This window comes from Anabrus simplex, chromosome 1, assembly GCF_040414725.1.
Source record: "Anabrus simplex isolate iqAnaSimp1 chromosome 1, ASM4041472v1, whole genome shotgun sequence".
NCBI classification, from domain to species: domain Eukaryota; kingdom Metazoa; phylum Arthropoda; class Insecta; order Orthoptera; family Tettigoniidae; genus Anabrus; species Anabrus simplex.
Window position 1 is genome coordinate 1,446,717,751 of NC_090265.1, and position 19,067 is coordinate 1,446,736,817.

At 39.8% G+C, this 19,067-nt stretch overlaps 1 protein-coding gene across 1 annotated transcript in view; it reads left to right on the forward strand.

The window, feature by feature from the left end:
- The window catches only part of Polr2A (RNA polymerase II subunit RpII215), a 364,959-nt gene that overhangs the window by 169,612 nt on the left and 176,280 nt on the right, over positions 1–19,067 (forward strand). The window contains exon 14 of the mRNA XM_067137935.2: positions 14,034–14,162. Coding sequence (XP_066994036.1) covers positions 14,034–14,162 — 129 coding nt within the window. The remainder of the gene's footprint in view (positions 1–14,033; positions 14,163–19,067) is intronic.

The window sequence follows — 19,067 nt, forward strand, 5'->3', positions numbered from 1 at the left end:
CATTTCTTCAGCTGCCCTACTGACTGCATTTTTCATGACTATCCACTCTTCCTCTATTGTGTTTCCTTCAGCCTTTTCATTTAGTCCTTGTGCAACATGTTCCTTGAAACAATCTCTCACACCCTTTTCTTTCAACTTGTCTAGATCCCATCTTTTTGCATTATTTCCTTTTTTCAATTTCTTCAACTTCAGATGGCATTTCATGACCAACAAGTTGTGGTCAGAGTCCACGTCTGCTCCTGGGAAAGTTTTGCAATCCAACACCTGGTTTCTGAATCTCTGCCTAATCATAATGAAGTCTATTTGATACCTTCCAGTGTCTCCAGGTCTCGTCCACGTATAAAGCCGCCGTTTGTGGTGTTTGAACCAAGTATTGGCAAGGACTAAATTATGATCAGTGCAGAATTCAACCAGCCGACTTCCTCTTTCGTTCCTTTGTCCCAATCCGAATTCTCCTACTGTACTACCTTCTCTTCCTTGGCCTACCACTGCATTCCAGTCTCCCATCACAATTAGATTCTCGTCACCTTTTACATATTGAATTAAATCTTCTATCTCCTCATATATTCTTTCGATTTCCTCATCATCCGCTGAACTAGTAGGCATATAGACCTGCACAATTGTGGTGGGCATTGGTTTGGTGTCTATCTTGACAACAATAATTCTTTCACTATGCTGGTCGTTGTAGCTTATCCGCTCCCCTATTTTCTTATTCATTTTTAAACCAACTCCTGCATTTCCCCTGTTTGATTTTGTGTTGATAATTCGGTAGTCGCCTGACCAAAAATCCTGTTCTTCCTGCCAACGTACTTCACTTATACCAACTACATCTAACTTTAACCTATCCATCTCCCTTTTCAGATTCTCTAACCTACCACAACGATCCAAACTTCTAACATTCCACGCTCCGACTTGCAGAATGTCAGTATCCTTCTTCCTGATGATTGCCCCCTCTCGTGTAGTCCCCACCCGGAGATCCGAATGGGGGACTAGTTTACCTCCGGAATATTTTACCCGGGAGGAAGCCATCATCAGTACATCATTCATACGGAGAGAGCTGCATGTCCTCGGGAGGTAGTTACGGCTGTAGTTTCCCGTTGCTTTCAGCCGTGTAGCAATATCAACACAGCTAAGCCATGTTGAGTATTATTACAAGGCCGTATCAGTCAATCATCTAGACTGCCGCCCTTGCAACTACCGAAAGGCTGCTACCCCCCTTTCGATGAACCATTCGTTAGTCTGGTCTCTCAACAGATACCCATCCGATATGGTTGCACCTGCGGCTCGGCTATCTGCATCATTGGGACACGCAAGCCTCCCCACCGCGGCAAGGTCACATGGTTCGCAGAGGAGGAATAATAATAATAATAATAATAATAATAATAATAATAATAATAATAATGTTAATGGCTTTACATCCCACTAACCACTATTACGGTTTTCGGAGATGTCTGTATTTTCTGGACTCACTCATTCCCGTGAGTGAATTTTATTACTAACAAAGGATGAGCTTTACTAGTTTTGTGAGCAACAGAGAAAGACCACTGGGGCTAATAATAGCTCCATCACTTTTTTTAAAATAAAAATAAAATTTAAAAAAATGCATCAGAAAGTGTCAGGCAGTAATGAACATAATGGTTACTGTCCAACTAACATGAAACATCACTTGTTATCCTTCTAGGAGAATTGAATTTTCACTTAGTACATTATCCTTCAGGTAAATTTGAGTTTTGACTTGCTACAGTCTGTGCAGATTGCGTTGGCCTAGCCTATTTTAAGACTCGGACAAAAACTGAAAGAAACAGTATTGCTAAAAATTAACTACGGGGATTTCTTTTCATTACATTCTAGATCGTGTGAGGTTTCAGTTGGGAAGAGTGAATAGGAATGCCATTATTTAATATCACTATTATTTCTCACTCTGTCCCCCCTCATCCTCTGTACCTCACTCCTCAAGATGCCTATAATCCACTCTCACCTCTATGTCATTGTCCAGGTTTCTGTTACGAAAGGTACATCATATACACTGCATAGTTAATCAAAACTGAATGCTTGTGTGGTATTGTTTGTTTCTCACATGTAATATTTTATCAGACTTAAATTTAATTATCAAAATGTAATTCACCTCCCATGTACAGTCCCAGTATCTTACACTCATTAGGCATTCAAGATGGCAGTGTGGGCTCCTCCATGATCTCTGCAGAAACGAACACAATGCCATATTATGCATTTTGCAGGTCATCATTGGCGTTACCTCTCAGAAAGCATGACAACCAGCAGCTTTTAAGTCGTTACTGGAAACATATCTGCCCTGTTATATTTTCTCCTTATTGAAGCCCCATAATGCGTTATCTGGAATAGGATGGTCTGGTCTGCATGGGGGCGAAGGCAGTGACGCAAGTGATTTATTTTTCAGTGATGCAGAAATGTTTCATTCACGCAGTCATGGACAGCAGTTGTGGAGTGTGCTGGCACATCATTCTGTTGCAGCCAGTATTCATGATGCCTGTTGCTCACAGCTGTGGACATAACCAGTCATTCAGCATGTTGAGATAGTACTCTTACTGGTCCATCAAAGAAATAAGGACTAAACAATGTCTGAATTCAAGCTTGCCCACATCATTACATGCGGAGGTTTATGTTAAATTTCTTCATAATAGTAAAAGTGCGGGTTCTCTTGAGCCCAGGGACTGTGGTAAATGGCACAATTCTCAATAAAGAGGACGTCGTCCTGTCATGCTGGTATTGGAAATGTTTGTAACAAGGCACATATCCGACCCAAATTCCTGTTTGATAATTCATTTGTAGTTGCAGGAAGGAAAGGTTTTTGTTTCAAGTCCTTCTTCATGCACATTGTTGATCGTGGAACTCCCACCTCGTCAACACTTTTCCTTGTTGATTTCGTCGGCAGTCTAGCCACTGGCTGAGTGACAGCAGCATAAGTTCCCGGTTGAGTTCAAGGTGTCCCACTTGATGCACGTCTTTAACACTTCCTGTGCTGAAAGCTCCTTTTTTTTTTTACCCCAAATTTAAGAAATTACCTCTCATCGAGGATGTTTGCCAAAATGAGCCCTAAAATTGCCCATGCATTTTTCAGAATGTGGCATAGTTCAGCAGCAAGACTGTGAAATTATCTCGTTGCTGAGCAGAGGAATTGCATTCCTAAACTTTGATCAATGAAACAGAGGAACATATCACAAATACTTAAGAATTAAGAGGCCTGTTAAAAAAGCAGGAGTGTGATAAGTGGTGTGAACTGAGTGTTCACAGGAAAGCTGTACTTCATCAAGATCGTATGCCATCCAGCTGCTGGATTGAGACCCTGAACCATTTTTCAAGATCTGATTGGACTGAAACCCTCAAGCTACAGTATAACGTTTGTGTACCCTAAGACAAAGCGGTGACTGAATCCGCTGCACACCCTTGCACATGTTCTCGCTTCTTGTCACAGAGGAGACTGCCTTAAACATACCAGAAATCACAAAATCTGGTCGAAGATCGAAACTGCCCTTTACCAGCAAAGTCTGGAACTGTATGAAGAAGTTTCATGTTTTGCCACATGAGCAACGGACAGATCGACCGCAGAAAGGATAGTGTTGCAGTCTTCGATTCAACTCTCAGATTTGAAGTGAGCTCCAACCAGCCTGAGGAGATAGACCAAGAAGAGAAAGCCATCTCTGAGCCAGCAGTAGAATATTTCAAACACTCCTGCAGAATTTGTAGCGTTAAAGTTGTTGGACTGTTAATCGGCATTAGAAAAAAAATATAATAATGAAAAAATTTTATGTGAAACATTGGTGAAATCTGGGGGTTCGCTATAGCATCCTCCTAGATGTATCAATATTAGTGCTCAAGGGTTCACTTCAAATTATTTGTAATTACGTTTCCAACCCACTACAGTGGAACCTCGATTATCCGTTCCCGGAAAATGCGTTTTCCCGGAATATGCGTTCAAATTACGTGGTCCCGCGAGCATCATAATTAAATCACGTTGAAAAATCCCGCATTATCCGTTCCTCGAAGAAATGATTTTCCGGATCAACCGTCCAGAAATCCCAGTCCCATCAATGCTAAATCCTCGATCAATCGTTTTTTAATAAACTGTATCTCATGAAAGGACGGCTATGGCATATTTATGGATCTTGGCGTTAACGCCCCATCACTGCGATAATTAAAGCAAGTACTGTACCGGTACTGGAAAACCGATCGGCGGTGAACTTGCATAAGGGACCATCTTAGCATCGCATTCGGGTGGTATTGTTCAGAGAATCTCGGAAAATCATAAAGCAGAGAGTGGCCACAACAATTGCAAGGAGACACGGTGCATTTTGACAGCTCTGCTTGAAGACGGAACGAGTTTCGTCAAATGTTCGCACTTATAAAACGTCCATATTATGTCCAGGGTTAGATGTTTATATTTTTACATTTTTTCGATCGTACTGCCGAAGAGGTTTTCGGCACTTTGCTCAGGGCACTGCAGAGTAACTGGGCTTTCAGACAGGAATCGAAACTGTTCCTTCTTAACACAAATTAAGTATTTTTGATATTATCGTACATGATTATGTTAGCGAGACCAAAACAGATGTTGCACCTTACATTTAAAAAAAGAAAGCCATGGGAGGTCTTGGAATTGCTTATTACTGTTTAGGCCGTAATGTAAAACTGGGAATTTTACGTTTTCGTGTTAAAATACCAAAAACCGCAGTCGTTTTATTTGCGCACGTTACATTTTAAATGGTTGGTATTATTTCAAACTCGTACTGAATGTGCAGCGAGCGCGCTTTCCAGATGACCTCAAGGTCACGAATAACTGTAATTTCTGAAGTTTTGATATTTCTTTTATCTTTCCAATTTGATTGGATTTGTGATGCGCAGAATTGAATATAATGCATTCGAGAACTTTTAAGAATCGATACTAACATTCGAAACCATGGTTTTGAGTTCAACATAACCTTTAAAAGTCGATGTACGGTAGGCCTAATTTGCGCGGTACTAGATTTCCAGAAACTGACTACGAACAGTATACCAAAGACCAAATTACAATGAAAGATTAAGAAATGAACGGATTTCGCCATCATTTTGGGCGCTTTTGTATCTAATGTGCTTTATTTTATTAGATGAGAGAATTAAAAACTACTTGTGGTTGATTGTCATTTGGCTTGGCGTTATTAGATTTTTCGAAGAGTTTGGCTAGTCTAATCAAAGTTGCTGAACTGAAAGAAGTTTACATAGGAAACTGACGAAGATTCCCCTGTAAAATTGAATATAAAGTATCGAGATTTTGAACTCGCGTACCGGTAATAAATGCGGTTTCGCGGTCTAACATTCCCCCCTCTCATCCAGAGGGCCCGGGTTCGATTGCGACCAGGTCAGACAGTGTTACCTGGATATAAGTCTGGTTCCAGTTCCACTCACCCTATGTGATTACCTTTAATTGTGGAGCTATCTAACGGTGAGATGGTGACCCTGATCTACAGAGCCAGGAATATCGGCCGAGAGGATTCGTCGCACTGACCATGCGCACCTCGTAATCTGCAGGCCTTTGGGCTGAGCAGCGGTCGCTTGGCAGGCAAAGTCCCACTTGGGCTGTAGTTTGGTTTGGTTTAGGAGTTTTTGTAAGATTATAGTTATACATTTTTCATTTTTGTGATGTGTAGCCAAATTGTTGATGGTTTTCATTCATTCCCGGATTTTCCGTTTTCCCGTGTTGTACGTTTTATTTTCATGGTCCCTCAAAAAACGGAGAATCGAGGTTTCACTGTACAATAACCACTATTAATTGGCATTATTTAACATTTTTTTATGTGGTATACTTTGTCTTGTTTGGCATTCCATAAATTAGGTAGTAATAATATTTTTAAAAATATTAAGCACTTTGAGTGAAACAATAGTTTCTGAAATTTAAACTATCAATATTACTATTGCCAGAAAAATAAATTTAAAAAGTAATGCATGGTGTAAAAATTAGGCAGGGCAAATTTCAGGACTCATTACTTGTACATAGAAGAAAATGTTATATGGACCTAGGTCCAGGAATTCTATACTTCCTCCGTGTTAGAATTTATTTTCTACAACTTTACAACACGGTAACAGAATGTACCAGCATACCACATGCATACCTGCCAACCCTTCTGATTTACCCGGAAACTTTCCGATTTTTAACTCGTCTTCCGGTTTTCCGATTTATTTTTATTTCTTCCTATTTTTGACCAATATAACCTCCAGTACGGTCAGTACTCTTCCCCTAGGACGAATTCTTATGTGCTTGTGTAATTTACGCAACCTCATTTTTAAGCATATTTACCGGTATTTGATGCTTTATTTGGTGGGCGGATCATCCGTCGCCTTCGTGTATCATATTTCCCTCTCACTACAGCAGCGTGTGTGCTGTTCAGGTGGGAATTCGGGACGGCAATCGTCTTACGAGTCAGAGAAGGTCATGCGCATTAGCGAGCGCTAGGAACTCCGTTGATTGGGACGAAAGAGTGAGATTTTTATTGTGTGGTTCGCACGCTCGTTTCTTTGCGTAGTTTCGTTGGAGTTTTAGACCACGTATTTTTTTCTTGCGGTTCTGTGCTTTTCCCCCCTGTCGAAGTCATATGTTAATAATGTACGAGACATATTGATCTGTTTTGTACGTGGTAGTTTTGCGTATTTTAGGGCTTTTGTGTTGATCAGAGTTCATAATTTTAATGACTTCAATGTATTTCAGAGAGTTGTGTCGGTGACAGTTTGTGGTATTTTCACATGATGACTACAGAACATAACAAACGTCATCTCCAAGTGTTCAGGGATACCTATAAAACTGAATTTCCGTTCATTTTACAGTCTAATAAAGGAAACTATTATGCATTTTGTTCCATGTGTCGGTGTGATATTAATATCTTGCATGGAGGGAAAACAGATATTGTAGCTCACAGTGTCACACAGAAACACAAAGATAGTGCTAGCTATCTCGAGAGGAACAAAAAATTAAGTAATTTTTTGTATGTTGGAAGGAAGATGATGCAGTCACTCGAGCAAAATGTCCGTTCACAGCATTCATTGTCGAACATAGCCTTGCATTGTCTTGTTCTAATCACGCAGGGCCATTGTTCAGAAAGATGTTCCCAGATTCAGACATTGCGAAGAAATATGCGTGTGCTAGAACAAAAACATTGCCGTAATTAATGAAATGGCCCGTGATGCAGATAGTAAGGTGATTCAAACTTTAAAGACTGAACCTTTTGGGATTTCAACTGATGGTAGCAATGATCCTATCGTCGTCTCGTTTTTCAACAAAGAATTGAAAAAGATTGAAAATCGTTTGCTATCCATGGAAAATTTGGAAGGCAATTTTACTGGTATTAATATTGCTAATTTGCTCCTGGATGTTCTGAAAAGATATGACGTTCCGATGGCAAACTGTATAGGTTTTAGCGCAGATAATGCTCCTGTTGTGATGGGAAGAAAAAACCGTGTTGCTGCTAAACTAAGAGAGCAGTTCGAAAACATTATTATTATTATGGGTTGTCTATGTCATTTGATTAATTTGGCTGCCATGAAGGGTGCAGACTCCCTTCATGTCAAAATTGATGAGATGCTAATCTATTCTTCTTTCTTCGTTTCGGCCTGCTGTGGACCACGTTATTTCAACCGTTTGCATCCTTGACCTTTAATTCTTCCCCAGTACTCACGCATTCTCATTCTGTGAGCCTCCTTCCTTTCATCAGTCCACTTCTTGCCTGTTTTCAACTTTGGCCTTTCTTGGAACCTCTTGTATCCCTGGAGCTTTTTCTGGAGAGGAGCACGTTTCTGGATGTCTTCGAATGTGATTCCTATTTCTTGAAGGTCTTTTTCAACTTCGATAAACCAGGGTCCCTTGGTTTTCTTGTTAATAAAGTAGGAAAAGATCCTATTGGTTTATCTCTGTGTGCTCATGCGTGCTATATGGCCATAAAAATTAATCCTCCTTTTCCGAATCGTGTCCGTTATCCTCTCCATTTGCTGGTACAGATCGCTGTTGTGTCGTCTCCTGTACTCACCATTTTCTTTGATTGGTCCAAGAATCTTTCTCAGGATTTTTCTTTCTTTAGCTTCTAGCTTCTCCATCAGACCTTTTCTGTTCATTGCAAGGCATTCTGCTGCGTACAGTGCTTCCGGGCGTACAACCGAACAATAATGCCTAAGCTTGGCGTTGATGGACACTGATCTTTTGTCATAGACATTCCTAGATAGCTGATATGCCACCTCCATCTTGTTGATTCTGCACATGATTGCTTCTTTCTCAGAGTTGTTAGGTACTATCCACTCGCCTAAGTACTTAAACTTTTCCACCTGCTTGATTTTTCCCTGTTCCACAATGAGCTCTCTGGGGGCTGGCTTGATGTTGGTTATAAACTCTGTTTTTTAGAAAGAGATTTGGAGGCCAGCTTTTGCTGCTTGGATTCTCAGTTGGTTAATTTGTTTTTCAGCAATATCTAGGGAATCAGAAAAGATCGCTAGGTCATCTGCAAAAGCTAGGCAGTCTATGATAAGATCATCTTTCTTATATCCTATTCTAAGGCCATTCTCAACCTCTTCCTTGCACATCTCCCGAATGATTTTCTCCAGAGCGCAGTTGAAGAGAAGCGGTGATAGTCCATCCCCTTGCCTAACACCAGTCTTGATTTCAAAGACGTTCGAAATTTCTCCCCTGAATTTCACCCTGGACATAGTGCTGGTTAAGGTCTGTTGAATGATAGCTCTCGTTTTGTTGTCAAAGCCCATTTCCTTCAGAATGCGGAGGAGTGTGTGTCGGTCTATGGAGTCGTAGGCTTTTTGGAAGTCAACAAAAGTAACTACAAAATTCTTATTCCTGGATTTTAGGTACGACAGGACAGACTTAAGGTTCATGATCTGCTCTGCACAAGATCGTCCTTTTCTAAAGCCTCCTTGGTATTCACCCAACTGTGAATCAAGTTGCTCTTCTGCCCGAGTTTGAAGGGCTTTGGAGAGAATTTTGTATGTTACTGCGGGAAGGGAGATGCCGCGATAGTTGTTTACATCTGTTTTGTCACCTTTCTTATGTAGGGGATGAATCAGGGCTGCTGTCCAATCATTTGGGATCTTCTCTGTTTCCCAGATCTCGCGAATGATCTCGGTTAGTTTATCGATCGCCTTTTCACCTGCAACCTTCCAGAGTTCAGCAATTATCGCATCTTCTCCAGGTGCTTTGTTGTTCTTTAATGATGTAATTATCTGTTTGATTTCCTCTTTTGTGGGGGGGAGAAGAGTCTGGGTTGGGATGTCTGGATTCTTCAAAGGTGAATTCTGATTCTGGTTCTTCGCAGTTAAGATTCAAAATATTTAGCCAAGATTTGGCAGTTATCCTTGTTGTTGTAGGCAACTTTTCCATTGTGATCTCGGAAATGTAGACTTGTTGGGGTGTACTTGATGAGGTTGTGTTTGAAGGTTCTATAGAAATCCCTAGTATTATTCTTATTGAAGTCCTGCTCGATCTGTGTCAGTTGGTTTTTGTCAAATGCGCGCTTTACTTGGCGGATCACTTTCGCTGCATGTTTCCTAGCCTCCAGAAAGTCTTCATATCTTTCTGGATTCTTCAGGGAATTCCATCTTTGCCAAGCGATTTGTCTTTGTGTTATGGCTTCATCACATTCTTGAGTCCACCACGGATTTTTCTTTGGTTTCTTTAGCAATACTGTCTCCTCAGCCGTTTCAACAATGGCATTTTTCAGTTGTTCCCAATTTTCTGTGTCCAAAGACTGAAGTTCCTGAGTGAATTTTTCGCTGGTTTTCAGCTTTTCTGTATCAAATTTGCTAGTTTTCTTTATCTTAACTCTTTTTTTGTTTCTTGGATGAAGCTTAATTTTGATCTTGGATAGATAGTGGTCTGAGTCGAGGTTAGCACTTCTCAGGACTTGAACATTTTGGATCTCTTGTGTTGCTTTTCGTGCAACAGCAACATGATCTATTTGAAATTCTCCCAAGTGAGGATTTGATGATATCCATGTCTTTTGTTTTCTTGGTAGATGTTTGAAGGCTGTTGACTTATGAACAAGATTGAATGCCTTACAAAGCTCTATAAGCCTTTCCCCATTTCGGTTGGTTCATCTGTGGGCTGGATAGTTTCCAACGATATTTTGGAATTTCCTTTCTTTGCCAATCTGGGCATTGAAGTCTCCAAGCAAAATGATTGTGTGTTTGTCAGGGATTTTTGATATAACATCTTCCAGGTCCTCCCAGAATTTGTCTGTTCCTTCTGGGTCTTTCTTGTTTGCCTGGTTAATTGGCACATGTACGTTCACAAGCGTGTGTACGTTGTTCATACTCCGAAAGCTAAGCATCGAGACCCTGCTGTTAGGAGAGCTGAAATCGGTGAGTGAATCAATAATTTTCCTGCTGACAATAAATCCTGTGCCGAGGTGTGGAACAGTTTTCATCACACGTTTGCCAGTTTTCCCTTTGAAGATTCTATAACCTTGTGATTCAAACGCATGTTCATCAGTAAACCTTGACTCTTGAATTGCTGTAATTAGGATTTCATGATGGGAGAGGACATCCGTAAGATGTTTGAGTTTACCAACTTTCAAGAGGGAGTTGGCATTGAAGGTAGCAAAAAAATTTCGGTGTTTGTGACTGATTTTGTTCCTAGGAGTCTCCGATACCTCCTTGCATGTAGGTGCAGGCTTCCCAGAATCCGAAGGCCTGCTTGCGTCCCTCAAGGCGACGGTGGATTGGTTACCACCTGGGGTATAATTTCCTGTTGAATTTTCCTCCATGCTTTGCAGTTGAAAAATTGTAGTTTGGGGTCGGTGTAGTTTTACATCGACCAAGTTACTTCCAAGGTTGTAAGCCTTGGAGAGAGCCTGATGTTCGACTCGGGATGGCATTTCCTCCATACCCCGTGCTTCGGTTCTCCCGCCGGTACTCGGGTGGCTGATTGCAGTGGTTTCCCACTGGGCGATGGGGGCGCCACGTCCCTACGCCCAATTGATATTTATTATTATTTAGAGAAAAGCTCGAAGAGAAAAGATCATTTCAAAATGTATCAAGCTTTGTACCAAACTGATGTTAGAAAAATATTAAAGCATGTGTGTACATGCTGGTTATCCTTGGGGAAATGTTTGGAAAGATTTATTTCAGAGTGGGAGCTACTTCAGAGATTTTTTAAGGATGAGGTAAAGCGGTCCAATGACACAGACACATCTCTGAAGTATTTCCAAATTCCCAAGCTAAAGGCACATGAAGATACAGAAATGGAACGTGGTCCTTATGTCAGTACAGACGTGCACATTAATGGTGTCCCGACATAAACAATCAACACTGCCCCACTCCAGTACTGAAAAGAAGGGGAGAGAGTGAAGGGGTAGTGTTGAAGGCCAATCCAGTACAAAACATGGGGGAAGAGAGTGAAGGGGTAGTGTCGAAGGCACAATGACTCACCTTCTCGCTTAACGCATTGCTGCATGGACTGCTTGCAGACAGCCCGCTACAAGACTTTGTTGTGATCGAAATGGGCACAGTGACGGATGTATTGAAGTACAGTATTAGGTTACCTACTCGTCCGGCCCCGCGGTGTACGGGGCAACGCGTCCGGCCGCCCCGAGTTCGATTCCCGGCCGGGTCAGGGGGTTTTAATTGTAAATGATTAATATCCCTGGCCTGGGGACTGCGGTTTGTGTCGTCCTTAACGTTCCTCGCATTCAACACTCAACACTTCCGCAATTCCAATTACATGCAGGTTTATATATTGTGCAAGTAGGGGCAAAATAACTCTATAGGTCGATGCTCCGAACAAGTAGCATTTTAACACAAACAATTAAAAAAGTAGCCTACTCTGATAATTACAGTATTAAGAGGTAAAGGAGGTTTTTAACCGAAAAGTATTTTATACTACAGTAGTTAAGAATATTTTATAGCTGTGTTATATCAGGTCTACCAGTCCTTCTTCACCTTGTTCTTGCCATATTTCTATCCATCTCCAAACTGTCATAAGACTGCATGGTATTGCTTCTGCCATTGCTTGGGGGACCATGTGAGCCTCCCACATGCCAATAATACGGCCTCGATGCACCTGCGATAGGATAGGAGCCATCTTATTACAATGTTACAGTATAACGCCGGAATACACACACTGTGTATTCAGCACTACCTGTTCACTCCCTTCCCCTCCTTTTCAGTACTGGAGTGGCCTTCAACACTATCCCTTTACTCTCTCCCCTCCTTTTCAGTACTGGAGTGGGGCAGTGTTGATTGTTTATCTCGGGACACCATTAATGTGCGTGCGTGTACAAGACCAGGCTTCTGTTATTTCTGGAAAAAGGAAGGCGGAGAGTAGTTCATCTCCATCTGTGAAGAAGAAGAAGAAGGAGTCTAGTTGCACTGCCAGTATTTCACGAGAGGAGAGACTATTTCTTTTTCTGTCTTCAAACTTTAATAAAGCATTTTGCTCATTTCTGGCATTTATCATCCCTACATTTGAGAAGAGAAAACTACTAAAGTTCTTCAGTCGCAAGCACCTCACATTCATGCCATAAGATCAATGCTGACGGATATGTTGAAGGACATTCTGTGTAGGTTTGTTAAGCCAGTGGTTATAAAAAAATATCCTACAGTTTTAGAAGTGGTCTGTCACATGAGAGAGAATCAGAAAGCTGATGATGATTTAATAATTGGCTGTTCAACATCTCATCTTGTAGAAAATCTGGCACCTGAGGAGAAGAAAAACCTTTATTTGCATGTCAGGAACGATTTTATTGCAGTTTGTGATTATATTATTCATAAATTTAACTTGAATAGTGATGTTTTTGTTAATGCTCAAGTAGCTCAGATAAATTCTTTGCAGATTTCTTCCTTCAATGCCATAAAGTATTTTCTTTTAAAGTTTCCTGTTATATTGCCAGTGAAAGATGGTAAAGATGACCAAGAAGCAATGGATGCATTACAGTGCCAGTTTTGTGCTCTCCAAGTGGAGGATTTACCATTGTCTGTTGTGCAAGAAGAAAGAGTAGATTGTTCTTGGTCTGCTATAGGGGATATATGAGGTGCAGATGGGTGTTTCAAATATGATAGAATCGCAAAAGTAATGCTCTTAATATTGACAATTCCACACAGCAATGCCGAGTGTGAAAGATTGGTCAGCCAGGTAAAAAAGACGAGGACACAATTCCTATCATCTCTGAATGACGAAAATCTCAGTAAACTATTGGTGGTCAAATCAAGTCTAAATGGAAAGTGTTATGAGCAGCAGTATGACAGTGCATTGTTGAAGAGGGCAAAGTTAGCTGCCAGTTCAATGCTAAACAAGTAAACACAGCAGTCTCTATCACCTACATGTGTATATTCTTCACCATTTGATAAGTTGTAGTCAGTTCTTGACTTATCTGTCTAAATGTTACTATTCGTATGTATGTGTCATAAATGAGAATGATTATTAGGTACGTTTTCTTGCAATCGTTTTTGTTTTCTTAGTTTAAGATTTTAAATGTAATGGTTAATTCACATTGTAACTGTAGATATGTATGCCTTTTACCTTGTCCTCTTTTTACCAAGACCGTGGCACAATACACTTGATGAAATACAAGAATTAAAAAATCTTCCTATTTTTGATTTCTAAAAGTTTGCAGGTATGCACATGAAACTCTTTTTTCATGAAATCTTCAAAATGCCCTCCGTTAGCCTTGTTACGGGCATGAAGACACACTGCATCTTGCACTGGGATTCATTGCAACTGCTGGTTGATGCATGTATCAGTTTTCAGAGGGCATTTTGAACATTTCATTTAAGAAAGAGTTTGTGTGTTTGCTGGTTCGTTCTGTTCCTGTGTGTTTTCATGTTTAATATACTACGTAGAGTTGTAGCAAATGAGTTCTAACATGCAAATAAAGTATTTCAGGACCTGTCTACATACATTTTCTCCTTCCTGTGAGGAATGTGTCCTGAAAGTTTGGCCGCACCTTGTTATGCTCCGTATATCACTGTAATGTACTGTATTAGGCGAAATAATTTTGCTGATTTCGTAATATAGTCATAAATATACTGATGTGTTTCAGGTCAATCGCATCCTAAACGATGCTCGAGACAAGACAGGAGGTTCTGCAAAGAAATCTTTGACTGAATATAACAATTTAAAGGCCATGGTGGTGTCTGGCTCCAAAGGATCGAACATCAATATCTCTCAGGTAAACACTATTCAAGGAATCTTAAGACTGCATCTGTTATGATGATTGTATAGGGTGGGCAATAAGTTGCATTGCATCCTCTTTATTTTTTAAGTACTATATGATGGATTCAAATGTTTCTCTCACAGCTACCTGCAGTTTGTTCAATGTTCAGTAGTGCTGTTGTCTCTTTTCTTAATAAAACTCCACTAAGTGATGTCTGGACTGTACAAGTCAGGGCTTCTTGGCGACCAGGTTAGGAGAGCTATATCACAAAGGAACATAACATAAGGAAGCTGTGATTACTATTAAACCAGATTTGTATATAAACTTCATCAAATCAAATAAATGAATAAAACATACAATAATACAAGACCTTAAATACAGTAGAAGTCCGCTAAAGCGAGTACAGATTATAGTGAGAACTCCATTGTAACGACATGTTTTTCTCTCTTGAAAATTCCTATATTAAACTGTGTATTGTCCTTCGGTTACAGCAAGAACATTATCACTGATGTAATCATTATTAAGAGCGATTAAGCATGCGTTATTTTTTTCCATTATTGAAATTTATGCACTTCAGGAATTACAGTAGAATCTCGATAATTCGAAATCGGTTAATTCAAAATTCCACCTAATTCGAAGAAGCTCTCGTTCCCGAAAACATGAGATACAGTTTTGCATGTTATTTAAATTGTTTAATTCGAAATACGGATAATTTGTAATTCGAAGTACAATGTCGGCCCCATTATCGAAATTCAGACTTTTAATTCGAAACTGCCTTTACAGTTTGAAACAAAGTATGTTACAGAGTAATTTCAGGTCAGAATTTATCCACTTCATAATAGAACGCGTTCCGGAACGTGGAGGGGTAGCTTTCCGCACTTACACTGATTTCGGTGGGTCTACCGTGCGCTTCATGATTGTTAAGGTGAATGAAATCTGAATTCTTTTGTATTCAGCCTTTTAAGGTTCGCCGTAATATCACGCAACAGGCAGTGTGCGGAAAAACAGAATCCGCGAACAATGGCGATGCTGACAGTCGACGAAAAAACGTGGGCACATGGCTCATATTATAAATTCATAGGCACTAAACAATATTGTCATTGCCGATGAAACTGCATTGCTTTATTTTAATGCGAGCCCAAACGGTCTTATGGTTTTAAAGGAGAAAGTGCCAGCCGGGGAATAGTACAAGGGTGGGGAATGGGGGTAATTGTAGTGCATTACAATGCACATGGAAGCGAGAAACTTTATCTTCTCGTCATAGGAAAGTTCGATAAGCCAAATGTTTTAAGGGCGTCGGGCACTTTTCATGCCAGTACAAAGCATCCAGAAATGCAGACAGTACAGAAATCCAAAAAGTAATGCATTTGCGTAGGGAAACCAGCATAATTTATCCTCGTCTTTGAATTGTGTGATTTTTTTTTCTTTCGTTGCGTGAGGTTATGTTTGTCAGTGATTTATCGAAGTGCATTATTTAAACATTGTAAATGCACCTTGTTGGATACATTTCGGAAATAGTTTTTCCATGGCATTTGAATGGTTTAAACTGTGAATCGAGGTGATTGCGTGTATTAATGGGTCTTAGAATACTTTGCGACGCGGTAATTGTTTACATTCCTAAAGCACGAGAGAAGTGCCGTGGCGGGAAGTCGTACAAATATACAGTCGTAGGAGAGTTTGATTTTAAGGGCATCGGGTACTTTCTATGTAAATACAAGGCATCTAAAATGCATACAGTATAGTAATCTAATGAATAAAGCACTTGCACATGGGAGCCAACATAGATTTCTCCTCGTCTTTAGATCGTGCTTTTTTTTTTTTTCTTTCTTTCTTTCCTTGCGTGAGGTTATGTTTGTCAGTGAGATATCCAAGTGCATTATTTGAACACTGTAAATGCACCTTCTTGGATACATGTTGGAAATGGTTCTTTTTTTTTTTTTCATGTTATTTGAAAGGTATAAACTGTGAATCAAGGTTAAATGCATGCAATAATGGGCCTTAGAACATTTTGTAACGCGGCAAGGGTTGGTATTTCTGAATTGCGAATTGGCGGTTAATTCGAAATCACGTAATTCGAAGTCTGATTTTTGAGTCCCAACGACTTTGAATTAACGAGGTTTTACTGTATATAGAATGCAGTCAATCTTCTTCAGCATAGTTTTCTTGTTACGTGCATATTCTCTCATCGACATTCAAACTCGAAAGTGATGTCAGAACCGATCAGTAATACTTGTATCCGGTTCAATGGATAAAAGGTTAGCGTGCTGGCCATTGGTCAGAGGGGTCCCGTGTTCGATTCCAGTCGATTCCCGGCAGGGTCGGGAATTTTAACAATCATTGGTTAATTTCGCTGGCACGGGGCCTGGGTGTATGTGTCGTCTTCATCCTCATCACGACGCGCAGGTCGCCTACGGGAGTCAAATCAAAAGACCTGCTCCTGGTGAGCTGAACATGTCCTCGGACATTCCCGGCACTAAAAGCCATACGCCATTTCATTTCAGTAATACTCGTCAACGGGCGTTCTGTAAACACAATTTGAAATTAAAGAGAACAACGTTTCCAAAATAAATGTGTAAATAACGTGGCCGATAGTAGTTAATTCGTTAGAAATAAAGGCTGAAGTAAACAATAACTTAATTTTATTGCTATGTACTGAAATTAGAATTACAGATTGACATGCCAAACATGTAGGCAACGATACATAAGACAGTCTGGAAGAAGTTTGGGTATAGGGTACAAAGAACATGTTAAGGCAGTCAACCATAAAAAGATATTCAGCTATGGGTGAGCATATGGTTGAAAAGAATCATAAATTTACAGATAGTTCTATTGACATAGTTAACAAATTAGGCCAACAAGGGAAAATTCATAAATGTTTTAGAAAGTTTAGAAATTTATCTTGCTAAAAAAAAATGACTTTGAATCAAGTTTAAATGAAAGAAGTACAGAAGGGAACCCATTGTATAAACTAGCGTTTGATAATTTAAGGAAGAAAAACTTCATCTTAAATTTTTTTTAGGTATTCTCATTCAATTCATCAAATTATTACAATTGTATGTAATAATTTTCATAATACAGTAGAAGTCCGCTATAGCGAGTACGACATATAAGGAGAACTCCGTTATAGCGACTACTTTTTTCTGTCCCTTCAAAATTCCTATATTAAACTGTGTATCGTCCTTCGGTTACAGCGAGAACGCTATCACTATAATCTTATCAGCTTCATTGTCCGTATTGATGAATTAAGAATGCAAGTATGAAGAATGAGATTTCCACCTAATCAATACTTTATTACAAAATGTTTAAAGTTATGTACATTGAAACAGTACCAGTTTCGACCTGTAAAAAGGTCATCATCAGCTGTTGGTGAACCTGCTTAATAGCGATAGTACGCAAAACATTACTAAAACTAATTTAACAAGAATGCCTTATTCTAATATATATTACTTAAGATATATACATATGGTACAATATGGGGCTTAGACTCATTGGAGTTCCATTCAAAAATGTGCTGTTGCCAACATTATGTCAAACAATATACATATATACATATGGTGCAATAAAGGGCTTTGGCTTGCTGGAGTCCCTTGAATGCCACACACTCCAAAAATGATATAACAGAGGTTGAAAATACAGTTCCTATAGAATAGAGGATCACTGAGGTTTCAGTGTTAAGTTGAAACGTCTTTGCGGCATGTCGGCACTGAGACCAACCATAGGGCAACATGTCGAAGAACACAAGCATAAGTTCACTAATATCGAGAACGATATGGAAATTCTAAATATGAACCCCACAGGCCCATTGCTCAACATAATGGAAGATTTTTATATCAATATGGACCAATACGCTAATCCCAACCTCAACTTAAATGAAATCACAGATAAAACTAATATCCTCTTCAACACAGCCATTCCCATTCTAAAAGACACATATTTAAAAAGAATCAGCAGACACAAACCCACACAAAACCCAAAAGACACAACCCACTCCACCCCACCCCCTCCAGAAGCTGCTTCCCCCTCCCCACCACCTCTCAATCTGAACACTACGACAGCAACACGACACACACGCAACAAGGTGCAGCACACTCCCAGCTACACTTGAAGACATATCCAGCCCACACGTAACACACACTCCTTTGCACACAAACCATTTAGCAGGCACTCTCTATCAGTTATTCTAATTCCACTTCCTTTTTCTTTCTCAGATTTTGAATTTACTTGAGCACAAATGCAAGTGTGAATAGGGGACTCTATCAACCTTTCTTTAATTTCAAAACTTCATCCATAGCATGACATGCCTCAACAAGGAACCTGGAAATTAGTATTTATCAGCAACATCATACAATAAGAATGAACAAGCTACAGAACCTCAGTCGATTACGCTCCCCACAAAATTGCGGCCCAACAAAGCACCTTGATTGTGTATTCACAACGGTTGGTCTCAGTGCCGACATGCCGCAAAGATGTTTCAACTTAACACTGAAACCTCAGTGATCCATTATTCTATAGGAACTGTATTTTCAACCTCTGTTATACAATTTTTGGAGTGGGTGGCATTCAAGGGACTCCAGCAAGCCAAAGCCCTTCATTGCACCATATGTATATATGTATATTGTTTGACATAATGTTGGCAACGGCACAGATTTTTGAATGGAACTCCAATGAGTCTAAGCCCCATATTGTACCGTATGTATATATCTTAAGTAATATTATATTAGAATAAGGCATTCTTGTTAAATTAGTTTTAGTAATGTTTTGCGTACTATCGCTATTAAGCAGGTTCACCAACAGCTGATGATGACCTTTTTACAGGTCGAAACCGGTACTGTTTCAATGTAGATAACTTTAAATATTTTGTAATAAAGTATTGATTAGGTGGAAATCTCATTCTTCATACTTGCAACGCTATCACTGGCG